This window comes from Ovis aries, chromosome 1 (genome assembly GCF_016772045.2).
Source record: "Ovis aries strain OAR_USU_Benz2616 breed Rambouillet chromosome 1, ARS-UI_Ramb_v3.0, whole genome shotgun sequence".
Classification (NCBI taxonomy): Eukaryota; Metazoa; Chordata; class Mammalia; order Artiodactyla; family Bovidae; genus Ovis; species Ovis aries.
In genome coordinates, this window is record NC_056054.1 from 91,453,640 (window position 1) to 91,466,660 (window position 13,021).

General features: G+C 49.3%; 1 protein-coding gene across 6 annotated transcripts in view; it reads right to left on the reverse strand.

Moving 5' to 3' along the window:
- Positions 1–13,021, reverse strand: part of SYT6 (synaptotagmin 6) — a 66,352-nt gene that overhangs the window by 45,683 nt on the left and 7,648 nt on the right. For 4 of the 6 annotated variants that reach the window (XM_042252895.2, XM_042252888.1, XM_042252885.1 and 1 more), the window contains exons 2-3: positions 8,114–8,379; positions 6,206–6,761 (exon numbers count right to left, since the gene is read on the reverse strand). In XM_042252895.2, coding sequence (XP_042108829.1) covers positions 6,206–6,761; positions 8,114–8,370 — 813 coding nt within the window. In that variant the 5' untranslated portion in view covers positions 8,371–8,379. Of the gene's footprint in view, positions 1–6,205; positions 6,762–8,113; positions 8,513–13,021 lie in introns of those variants that run through there. The other 2 variants (XM_027973430.3, XM_042252897.2) reach the window with 2 other exon arrangements.

A 13,021-nucleotide genomic window follows, 5' to 3' on the forward strand; every position in this document is an offset into this window, starting at 1 on the left:
ATGAGAGGTTCTTTCTCGATCTTTCCCCCAATCCAAAGAAAATAGAGAAACACACTCCCTTCCCTCTGATTCTCTCTCAATACTCTCTTCCTTCACTGCCATCAAAGCCTAGCCTAACATTTTCTTTTTCTAGAAACTTTCCCAAACCAATCTCGTCTGACTCTGATTTCTTTTCTCTCCTCAACATTTCTGCTTAACGGCTGCAGTACAGCAGCTTGGGTAATTTTGTTTGTGAGCATCTGAACTGGTCTGTCCCCAAGTGTGCGCCCTCTGTATGAGAGGGCTGGGAGGTTGGCAAGGGGAGTCGCTGGACACAATTCCCATTAGCCTAAGCTGTAGGAGTTGGGCTCTTTCTTTGTCATCCTTTCCACAGCCCAGCCAGGCTTCTATACACAACATGTGCTCAGTGATCAAACTGGCGGCACATAGCTGACACTCAGTACGTGTTTGTTGACTGAAAGAGGAATGAATGTCAAACTCAGTGCCCATGGGAAGAACACTGGGGAGATGGTAACAGAATCGAAGTGTCAGCACAAAAGTCCCCTGGAACAAGAGGAATGAACCAGGTCACGAAGGAAAATCCAAACCAAACACTCTTCTGGATTTCCTGACGAGCTGCACAATTTCAGGGTCTGTCTTCTGCCCAAGGAGCAACATAATCACACTTACTCCCCTCCAGCCGTGCAGGACATGGGCTCTGCTGAAGGCCTGGACTTGCTGAAGACTCTACCACTGCCTGTCTGGGTGGCAGTGGGTATTACTGAGCCTGCAGCCTTCATTTCTTTGCTTACATATAGGGCACAGTAATACGGCTTCTGGAGAGGGTGAAATGGGACAAAGTTGCTTGTGCTCTTGGCTCCTGGGAGGAACTCAAGTAATAACCTCCATATTAATAACTGGCAGATGGGGGACCTGAGAGGCGGGGAGGGTGCTGAGCCCAGGTGCAGGACTGTGTCTTAGAGGAAAAGGAGGAAGGCCATTTGCTGACGGGGCCTTGCTTGTGGCAGCAACTCCCTGGAGGACATTTCCCAGGGGCTTGAAGAGAGGACACTGAGGGGAGGGAATTCTGCCCAGTGGCCTATCAACCCAGGGCTTAGGCCTCTACTAGGGAGACCACACTCCCGCGCACTGGGTTTTTCTGCTATGAAATCACTTCTTTACAGGAGAAGCTGAGAATCTCAGAATCTCATAACTTTGAAACTGGTTTCCGAGGAAAGTGCAGCCCAGAGAGGGCAAGTCACTTTTCCAAGGTCACACAGAGAACACATGGTAGGACAATACATAAAAGAGAGAAGTAAATAAAATAGGAATGGATAATAGCCAACCACCTGTCAGAATAGACGGTCCAGACCAAAGTTGGGGCTCAGACCCGGGGGTGGTATAAATAGTGCCCTGGAGGCTGAGTTAGAAGAGAGGCACTGTAAGCATGGGGCTCAGCAGGCTGCCCTGTGATGGTGCTGCCCTAGGCAGCTTTGCATTTTATTTAAGTGACTACAAATAATACAAGCTAGGTTCCATTATTACCTCCCACTTTCCTGATGAAGAAACTGAGGCATGGTTTAGACAATGTCCCTAGGATCTCAAAGCTAGAGAGTGCAAAAGCTAGAATACAACACAAGTTTGTCTGGTACCGAAGCCTGAGCTCTTTGTACCCAGCTCTGCTCATTCCCAGGCTAGAGAATAGACTGTTCCAGCACACAAGGCCTCCCGTCCCCCCTGCAGGCTGAGTCCAGGCTCCCTGATAGTCTATGGAGTACTGCATTGCCACCAAACACACACATACATGCACGCACACACACACACACACACATGCACACACACATGACCACACACGCTCACTCTGACCTATGGGGAACCCGGTAAGGCAGAAAGATGGCCAAGTCCATTAACGCCACCAAGCATGGCACATATTTATGGCCCCAATTACAGCCTCCATGAAGGAGCAGGAATGGGGACAGGAACAGTTGTGTGCGCTGGGGTCTGAGGCCTTTGTAGCAATAACTACAAGATTACAGAGACGTTAGCAAACCTTGGTGACGGCAGCTCTATTATAATGATAAATCTACAGCTTTATATAGAAATAATGAGACTGGGGGCTGAAGAGGGGAGAGGGAAGAGCAGAATGATCTCCAGTGGAAGTTCTGGGTGCAGAGAAAAATGGCAAACCACAGCAACTCCCAGGAGACCTCCAGGGGACCTTAGTCAAGCCAGCGAGAGGGGGAAGCCTCAGCGGCAGCCTGAGTGTCTTGATCCCGGGGAACAATAGAGGGCTCCGATGGCCCCAACACGGCTGCTGCGCCTGCTCCGCAGCCTCCAGTTGAGGGGGCGGGCTAGCTCTGTTACAGCCTAAGCTTCGTCCAGAACAACCTGGGGATGCTGAGGCCAGTGCTCCTCGGGCTTTAAGGGTTTGCGATTAAAAAAGCTCGCCTAATTGGATGCATACCTTCCCTTCACTAGCTTTCACGCTCCACGTTCAGTGCTACAAGGAAACAACACAAATGCTCCAGGCTTTGCCACTGTAAACCACCTTAAGCAGGGTTTGGTCCCGGGGCAGGTCTGGTTCCACCTGCCAGGGCTGCACCTGATCCTCCTGTCTGTGTGTGAGGAGCAACAAGCAGACAGCATTCATAGACTGGTGTGACCTCAGAACAGCCTCCCTAGCCCGCTTCTCACAGGGCCTCTCCTTCTACCAGACTGTGAGTCACTGACCCTCCACTTCAGTCCAGACCACCTGATCCGACTGGTTCATTTCTTTGCTACTCCAGACATCAGCCATCTACCCGAACCGTTACTCTGAAGGAATGCAGAGCCATGCCTAGATCTGCTCATTTTCAAAATACTACTTGACTTTCTCCTCCAGGAAGGCTTCCCAGGTTAACTGCACTGCTTCTTTAATAATCCTTTCCCTGTGCACCAGTATGTAGTTTTATTTGAATTAACTAAGCCATCGGTCATTCAGCAAGAAGGTGCTGAGATCTTATGTTTGCATAAAATGACACGCTCAGCCCTGAGGGAAAATAAAAAAGTCAAATGTGGGACACAAACCATTCCTAAGCCACTGGGAGGACTTTGCAAGACAGAATATGATTCAGTGTATAACTGAGGGACCCAGAGAATAAATCCAGCAGTGACTTCTCTGAGAGTGGAAGGACTTTGGGGGAAGCTTTCAAAGGTGGGTTGGTTTGGGTCAGCAAAGTAGGGGAAAGGCCTGGCTGCCAGAGGGAACCTTGGGAGCAAAGGCAAGAGGCAGAAATGGTGGGCATGTTCAGGGACCAGCCTGCAGGTTAGAGGAGCTGGAGGCCAAAATGCAACTCTAGGAACGGAATCCGGCAGGAATCTGGCACGTGGGAGAGATGGGAGCCGACTGGGCTCATCCACACCGGCCCCCATGGCGCTGGCTGCAGGATTTCACATACACGGAGTGCTCAATCATTCCCCGTCACTGCGACTTGGGCCTCTCTGGCCTCAGCATAATTACAATTTTACAGTCAGCTCAAGCCATAGCACCAGCCCTTTATTTCCTTTTCCTTTCCTTTGCCTGAATCCTCATCCCCCCAGGATAAAGAGACCGCCCCTGAGAGCCAGCCTGCTGAGAAGCTGCAGAGAGGAGGGCCCTGGTGGCCTCACTAGACAGAACATTCATCCCACAGACTGCAAGCAAGATGGGTGTATGAGCAAGTCACCCCACCTTCAGCTTCAAAACTCCTGGTCCTTGGCTAGAATGCTTCCCCTTCCTCTTTGCATATCAAGTTATGTATACCAAGCCCTCCCCACACAGCTAAAGTCTCTTTCACCCAAGAAACTGTCCCTGACTGTCCTAATTCTCAGATCTTACAACCTCACACATTATTTGCTACTTTGCATCACTAGCTGCTGCATGAAAATTTCTTGTCTCTATAATTCAAGTTCTGCATTGGGTCAAAGAGGCTGTCTTCTATCCCAGACCCCCCTTGCTCCCCAGTGCTTCCCACAGGGTCCTGCTTAAGAGAAGATGGAGGAGGACTATAATGGTACTGACTGAGGGTGATGAGGATGGTGAGGGTCTGTGCTTTTTCTCAAGCTGGGCTGGGGAAGAGGTGTGGGACAAGGGGAGGGACAGCCACCGAATTCTAGGAAGTTAGCATTCAGGTGAGGGGCGTCCCTGAGCACAGACTGCCTGCTCCAGGATGAGGGCGTCCACTGTGTCTGGAGCTAAAGTCACAGGAAAGGGAGGTCTCTGGGGAGGAGAAGGGAGGCTCCTCAGAGGACTGAGTTGAGTCCTGCTCCTCACAGCCCCTGGCCCCCACCCCTCTCTCTCTCTGAGCCCCTGGGCCTCAGCCTCAGTATGGGGAGGACTAAGCTGCTCTTCGCTACCTGTACAGTCACCATAATGAAGCTGTTGCCATTTGAGACCACAAGGGAAGAGCTGTACCAGATGTAAACTTCACAGTGATTGATAGAGCAGAGCTGCTGAGCTTGGGGCTGGTGCACAGCTGCTGTTCCAGCCGGCCCCATCTGCCCGCCCCGTCTGCAAGCCCCCCTGCCTGTGCTGTTCTCTGTTTTGGGGGATGACATTTCAGGAAAGCAAAAGTAGGGGAGACGCTGGGACGTCAAACTGGACCAAAGTTAGCACCAGCTAGGAGAATGGGATAGACCTTCCCAGAGCAGAAACAGAGCCTACCAAACTTTCTCTCCTTGAACAAATCAATTCCTTTTCCCACCAGAGTGGGGTTGATTTTCCCAGCCTCTCTCCTTAGAAATTCAATACATAGATATTGAGCATTGATTGTCCACAGGGAGAGTCTAAACCCAGAGAAATAGTGAAAGAAATATCCCAGGGGACACTCAACCACTTGGCGTTCAAGACACCAGACAAAAGGCCATTGGCATTTGGTGGCAACACCCCTTCAGGGCTCTCAGCTGCCTGGCTGAACTCAGAGAGAGGTACATCCCACACCTACGTCTGCGGGATGCAATTACACAGCTTCTTCAACAGCCACCCAGGGCCCTGGAGAACACTGTCTACACTGGACCCAAGGGTTTTGGAGATGCCCTCTTAATTCTCTGTGCCAAACCTGCCCCCCTCTTAAAAAGCCAGCCCAAGCCCTACTCATTTTCAAAATAGTGCTTGACTCTCCTCCAAGAAGTCTCCCCGGGTTAACCGTATCCAACTCCCATTGCTTCTTTAATAATCCTTTCCTTGTACACCAATACATCACCCTTTCCTTGTGCGCCTTGAAACCTTCCTGGTTAATTCTAATTGATCATGAAGAGCCCAGCATCTGGCTCTGTAGTGTGTGAATTAGCCAGGTCTCCTTCCAGGCTGGCCTCCTCCCCTACCACCTTCCAGATGGCGCAGGCAGGCCGGCAGGGCCTGAGAGCAAGGACTCTGCTGCGTGACAATTGCTAGTTCTGGTTGTTAAGTACTTCTTGTCCCTCTTCTGGACACGTGGTAGGATTGCTTTGCCCCGTCCCCTTAATATTGGGAGTCACGTGTCTTGCTTTGGCTAATGAAAGGTGAGTGGAAGTGACCTTTGTCATGTCTGCATGGAAGCTTTAAGAAATAGTGCACAATTTGCCACATCCCCTCCTTCCTGAGGTGGTAACTAAGAGCACAGGGTCAAAACGGAGCCTCTGCAAACTTGGTGACAAGGTAGAATGGAACCCTGGTCAAGCTGCAAAGCACACGTAACATGAACGAGAACTAAATCTTGGCTGCTTTAAGCTACCAAATCCTAGGATTATTCGTTGCTGCGGCATAACCTGGTTTATCCTGATTAATATAGCCTGTCCTTGATCGCCTGTGCCAGGCTTCTAGTACACATCAAAGCCCTTGGCACATGCTGCTGTCTGAGTCAGTCTATAGGCCTGGCCCCATCCTCACCCGTGATTAAAGACATACATTATAGGTGGTAGTGCTGAGGCCTAGCAGGTAGAGGTAACCACTACAGAAGATTCATCAGAAGCAATAGATACAAATTCCCTTTCCTTCCCTTCCCAACCACTTGAGAGCTCTGCTGTCACCCTCCCTCCCCGCCCACCCCCTAATCTGGGGCCTGGTGCAAGGATTTCCCCTAGGGTGGGCTGGGCTATGAGTTGGGCTCCCCTTTCACATCCTGAAGAGCAGAGGCCCATTTGTCTCTAGGGGTTCGTGGGTTCCCGGACACATCCACTCAAATCCAGAACTATAAACCCTCAAGAGGCTCCCGGAGCCGGTGGTACTCACACTCGTGGCGTACTGGATGTCCTTCCAGATGGAGGTTTCCCGGGACAGGTCGGAGGCCTCAAAGAGGTTGTCCAGGATCACCTCCCCGATCATGTCGTGGCGGGAGAAGCGGTCAAAGTCGAAGACGCTGAGATGCAGCTTGCGGTCAGCCAGCTCCTCGTAGGGCACCGGGAAGTGGAAGTTCTCGTCGAAGGTGGGGTTCAGGGTTTTGCGGTGCACCCGGGTCTGCAGCTTGCACTTGCGATCGGGCAGGAGGTAGATCTTGACGTAAGGGTCGGAGCTGCCGCAGAAGTCCTTGGCTGGGAGGTCGAAGGCCTTCAGGATGCGCACAATCAGGGTCTCGTTCTCGTAGTCGTAGCGCAGGCTGAAGTTGATCTTCCCGCAGCTCTTGGCCTCGGATTTGGCATCGTCCCCATCCACCGACTTCTGCTTATAGAGTTCGGGCTTGATGCGGCCGATGCTGGTGGGCTGCTCCGCCGCTGGGGGCAGCTCGTTGCCGTAGTCCACGCTGGACACGTGCATCTGCCGCGGCAGGTGGCGCTTGAAGGACGTGTGCCTGGAGGAGGGGCGGAGGGGTGAGAGAGTGAGGGGACGGGAGAGCGGGGTGCAGACCGACACGGCTCAGGACTCCGGCTCATCCTACCGCGTGTGAGGCCCCCCTTACTTCCTGCTGGTTGACCGCCTTATCTCTGCCGCACTTTGTGCGCATGTCTTAATCCACGTAAAGCAGTTGGAAGGGGGCCTGGTACATAACAAGCTTTAGTAAACGTTAGCCATTGTGATCTTTTCCCCTGCTTTTCTGCTTCTGACTTTCTAGGTTTCCTTCCTGGTAGACGTGACTCTGGTTCACGTATTTAAAAAGCTCCCCTATTTAGAAGGACCATCCTTTCCCAGCCTCCATACAGTGCTCCTTCACCACGACCTTGATCATCACCCCCTTTCCCTCTGCCACTTTCTAGCTACATGAACTGGGACACATTATTTAATCTCTCTGTACTATAAGATACAAAAAAATAGAAGTAGCAATTGCATAGGATTGCTGCGGGGTGAAATGAATGCACACAAAGTACTTAGAACAGAGCCAGGTGTATAATAAGCTCTTATTATCTCATGGATTCTTACATTGGCTCCTCACAGCAACCTTATGAGCGTCATTAGCCCTATTTCACAGTTGGGAAAACTGAGGCTTAGGAAAATGAGCAATTTGCCTGATGTCAAAAAACAAACTCCATAATGTGACCCAGCATGTGCACCATTTCTGGCTTTCATTCTGAAGACCGGCCCTGCTTCCCTTTGGCCGGTCCGCTGGGATCCTGGACCCAGGAATCCATAAGAGCCCCAAATTTTTAATAAATACAACGCCTTATGCATGCATGTTTCACGTCTTTTAAATGTTTCTGAATTTAGAGTAGGTTTTTGTCATTACATGGTGGGGTTTTTTTTGTCATTTTGTTTGTTCAGATAAAGAATGTTGTATACAATTTCTGTAAGGCAGGGAACTCTGTCAAAGGCTATTCTCCTTCTCAAAATGTTAGGAATCTCTTACTTCTCTCCCACACACTGCAGACTCCATCTCAGAGGCGGTGTGGACACAGACACGTCATTAACTTTTATGCCTCTGCACCTTTGCATATTCCTTTCCCTCTGGACAAGCCAACACCTCCACCCACGCACATCTCAGGGTTGACCACCTGCACAGCACCCCACCTCCAAGGTTCTCCTCTGCTGAAGTCACTCCTGGTGCCCACCTCCGAGCCGATCACCCACCACGGAGGACATCATCTGACATATTCTCCAACCAGAATAAGCATATGATTATTTCCGGTCTCTGATCCTCACAGGCTGGAATCTCATTCATGTATTGGATCCAGCAATGTGGAGGTAAGGAAGGGAGGGGTCCACCCTCACCTGGTGGACGATGCTGGCTCTGTGGTCTGTCGCTGCAGCCGTGTGTGACGCTTGATGTGCTCTTTGACGGACATCTGCACCTCTGCCGGGATATCTGGGGACGTGTGGCTGATCTTCACAGCCGCCTCTAGGAAGCCCAGGGTGTGGGGGTCCTTGAGCTTGTCCGCCATGTTGCCTCTGGAGCTGGGGCTCTGGAGGGCCTCCGGAGAGGGGTTAGCAGAGGAGGGGCTGGAGGCCTCCTTGTTCCTCCAGGGCATCCAGCACAGCTTCCAAAAGAGAAAGAGAAAAACTGCCACCAGGGCCACGCCACACACAATAACTACCACTGCGAGGAGGCTGACAGAGGTGCCTGCCCTCAGCCAGGCAGGGAGGCACAGAGACAGACAGAGGTGGGGAGAAGCCGGGAAGGGTTGTCAAAGAGGGGCCACACACAAGGGACAGAGACGGAAGAAGAGAAAAGAGTGGTCATGAGAAGGCTGCCCAGGCAGAGGAGGGGTGGTTGTAGGGTCAGTGCTCCACATCCAACTTGTGAAGTATCTGCAGCCTCGTGTTCACCTCAGGCTGATTTCTCCAGCTTCGCCCCTCCCCCCACCGCCAGCTTGGGGAGCACCTGGGCTGCCTCCCCGACTCCCTATTGGCGTGTGCCCGGGGAAAGGAAAGTAATTTAAATAGCAGCCTAAGCAAATGTGCAAATTCGTGAGGCGTTCACATTTGGATGCTGTTTGAATTTCTATTAGAACTGTTACTATGGCCAGACTTATAGCAGTGTAGTTTTTTGCAGACAGCTCTCTTCCTCCACAGGTTGTGAGGCATCAGGGGCCCCAGGCTGAGATACTTTATTCTCTTCACTCACCCCAAGCCCGCCAAGCCCACAGCAGGAGCTAATATATAGTGAGTAGGTTGACTTGAAGAGAATGAGATCAAGCATAATCTCCTTGAGGGTGGGGATTAGATCCAATGCTTCTTCTGTACTCCCAGAAGTGTGCACATAGTAGGCTCAAAAAATATTTGTATGAAGTTGGAATCTCCCTGGAGAAGGAAATGGCAACCTTTCCAGTATTCTTGCTTGGAAAATTCCATGGACAGAGGAGCCTGAAGGGCAACAGTCCATAGGGTTGCACAGAGTTGGGCATGACTGAGCCCGCACACACCACACCAAGCTGGAATCTGATCCACATAGTTTACTTCAGAGCTAAATACAAACAATTCCGATAGCTGTCCTTTGCCTGCATTCCTGTGGCTGTGTGAGAGCTCTGCTGTAACACTGGTATTTTTGAAAGTCAAGATTGATTCAGAGGCAGGCACTCACTCTCCCACCCTGTGCCCCAAGTAGGATGTCCATTACCCTAGGAGATGGATGAAGGATGCCTCTCTCTGGGAGAAGTTACTAAGCACACCCCCCACCCCCACCCCACCTTTAGGAATGAACCTTTGAGCTCAAGGCCTCTTCTTACTCTGAGACATCAGGAAGACTTGAACCAATGGGTTTGCACAAAGGTCACTTGTAGACAAGCCAGAAGAGAAGGCTTATTTGGCTTGCATATGACTGAAAAATCAAGCAGTTCCATCATCACCATTGTCATCATCACACCAGATTCCTGGCTTCTTTGGAAATGGCCTGAGGGTTTGGTGACTGGACCTGTGCTCCCACATGCTGAGAACTGGCAATGCCCTTCAGAAGGCTGTGTGCTCACCAGCTCCTCCCTATTACTTGCCTGCCACTGCAGGCCTATGAGCTTGCAGCCTCTGAATTATCCTGTCCCAAGCCTTAAGAATCTTGGGATTTAAGGTGAGGAATGACCCTACAAGTACCGAGGTCAGGCTGTGCTTCTGCAGGTGGGAGCAGTGTTCCAGACGAGGGACTCGGCTGCGGTCAGAGATCACAGAGCCTAGACCAGGGTCCAGATGTCCACTGCCCACCCAGCCTGGGGCTCATTCCACTGTCTCAGACTGTTGTCCTGGATGAAACTGTAGGTTACTATAACCCTGTGTTATTTTTTATTTGTCTGACTCAGGGCTCAGCATAGAAACTGACACATGAGAATGAATGAATCAGTCGATCAATGTCAAATAAAACAGCTGTCATTATCGCTCAACCAATATTTACTGAGCACTTGCCATATTCCTGGTACTAAACTAGGCTGGGAGATGCTTGGTCCCTCTTCGGGGGATCAAGAGAACTCTCACAGCAGAGGCCCCAGGGAAAGCTCTCCTCCTTCCAGAGGGACCTGAGGAAGAGGCCAAAACATCAGTCATCCTCTCTGGGGAGGTAGCACTGCCTCCCGACTCCCTGGCTGTAGGGTATTGGCCTTGATCAGCTATCACCTTCAGGACTAAGGAATAAGAACATAGGACCCTCATGCCTTTTGCCACCTTCTCCAGCCCCCAGGCCCCTGCACAGAGACCTGGGAGCCTTTCCCCAGCATAGGAGCTGAGGTTAGCCCACTAGAGACTGCTAGGGGCCAAACTGATTCTAAGTGAACTTCTAGACTAAAGGTCTCCAATTACGGTGTGCATGCATCCTGGGAGTGTAAGAGAAAAAAATATCAGATTTCTTGAATACTTATTCATTTTCTGAAAAATTAAAAAGATCAGAATTATAATATACAAATTGATAGTAATGAATTTTGTTATTGAATTTAGTCAAGTTATGAACAATTAAAATGTCCAAGGCACAAAATGCTTTTTATGTATTCACTCATTTACGACTCTCCAGTGAAACAGGTGAAGATTATTATCCTCATTTTGCAGATGAGAAAACTAAGGCACAGAAGGTTAAATAGATTGCCCAGGGTCACACAACTGCCACGTGTTTGGAGAGTGAGCTTTATAATACCCCTTTTGTACATGTGTATAGAACATGGGAGCAAATAAACACCTGTTGGAAGTATTAAACAAAAATAAATTTTGCTGTTATGATTTCATGATCTAAATAGTTTGGAGACTGTTTCCTTAAGCCCTGATACCCCTGGGGTTCACAGGAATGCTACCACAGATATAGCTAAGTATATACCACAGATTGTGTGTGTGTGTGTGTGTGTGTGTGTGTGTGTATTTAAAAGTATCTGGCCATCTCTGAGCCCTCCACATCTGTTCTTTGTTACAGCGGTTCCGGGTGCATTCTCTGCAATATGAGTCACCTTAAAACAAAAGGTATTTCTAGGGTTTTGCTTTCCTTTGATCATACATCTTTCCTGCTCTGGTAATAATTAGAATTTTAATGAGAAAGGGGGAGAAATGGGGGGAATCAAGAGAGCAGAGAGTGTATTTAAATGTTCAGTCTGACAAAAAAAAAAAACTGAATTCATAAATGAAAAGAGAGATGGAGGAATCAATTTTTCCTCAGCACGGTTGCTATTTGGAATGTGTCTCCACATGACCCCTAGCTCTTGTTCCCTCAGCGCTGTGAGATTATTGGGAATTGGCACCTGATGCTCAATACTGGTTATGTAAGGCCAGGAGGCCCTTCCTCTGCCTGGAGACTCTTCTTCCAGGATACCTCACAGGTGGGCCATGCAAAGAGAATTAGGTCCCGATGCTGAGTGGGTTCACACCACAGGGGAACAAGGTGGTGAGCAAGGCTGGTAAGACCAGAATTAGGCCACCGTGGGCATGACTGCAGAGGATTTAGCTCCTTTAAAATCACTGCATGTGGCCTGGAATTCAGCCTGCCCGCAGAGCCTGGCTGAAAATGTGTCACAAAGGGCTGTCCAAAGGCCCAGGTGACCTAAGATACTTGCCTTCCTACCCCGGGCCTGCTGGGACCAACCCACCAGGATGCATTGCCTCTAGTAAATTGCAGGTGCATACACAGCCTTCAAAGCCGTTTCCCCGCTCAGGTCTTATTTGAACCTCAACCCTGTGAGGCAGATAGCATTTTGATGGGCACTTTAGCCACCTTTTGAGTTCTGACCCAGTGCTCTTCATATTATACTATACACTGGGTTCATGGTAAGAGAGGAGAAGGACACAGTGGGGGAAGGAGAGGGTAGGACAGATTGAGAAAGCAGCACTGACATACATACACCGTCATGTGTAGCAGAGAGAACTAGCGGGAAGCCGCTGTGCAACGCAGGGAGCCCGGCCTGGCGCTCTGTGATGACCTGGGGAGGGGGCAAAGGGATGGGGAGGGAGGCTAAAGAAGGAGGGAATGTATATATATAACTATGACTGAGTCGTGTTGACGTACGGCAGAGACCACCACAGCACTGTAAAGCAATTATCCTCCAATAAAAGAAAGAGAGGTAAGCCTCAGGTAAGGGAGAAAGTCCTACACTTTGAAAAAGAGGACGAACTTCCTAAGTGTTTGTATTCCTATTCTTTCTTCCTCTCCTTTTCCTTCTTTATTTCCCCTTCAGTCTGGAGAGAAAGAAGCACTGTCCTGGAGTCAGACTGGGCTCATTCAATGTCCACCTCTACTGGTTATCAACTGTGACTCTTAATCTCTCTCAGACTCTGTTTCATCATCTGTAAAATGGGTAGAGTAATAGTATCTACCTGATAGGGTCATTGTGAGATTTAAATGGGATCAAGTGTATCAAAAGTGCAAAGGACAGTGCCTAGAATGTAGTAAGCCATATAATATATATTTTGCTATTTTTATTAGAATTATCTAGTTCTGCCCAGTCTGATTTTGAACATCTTTTAATTTTACAATTTGTTTAGTGGGAAGAACACATGCAAACCATGAACACTAATAAGAGAGATAGCTTTAACTTTATCATTACAAACTAGGAACAATTTACCAGTGGCAATAATACAATTATTCTCTTATGTAATATATATATTAAGATAATACAATTATTCTATTCTGTCTCTCTATATTGTAATATGTATTATAATACATATATACTATAGCTAGATCTCCCTGTATCTCAAGATGTAATACATCCTTTGTGAAAGATCTCA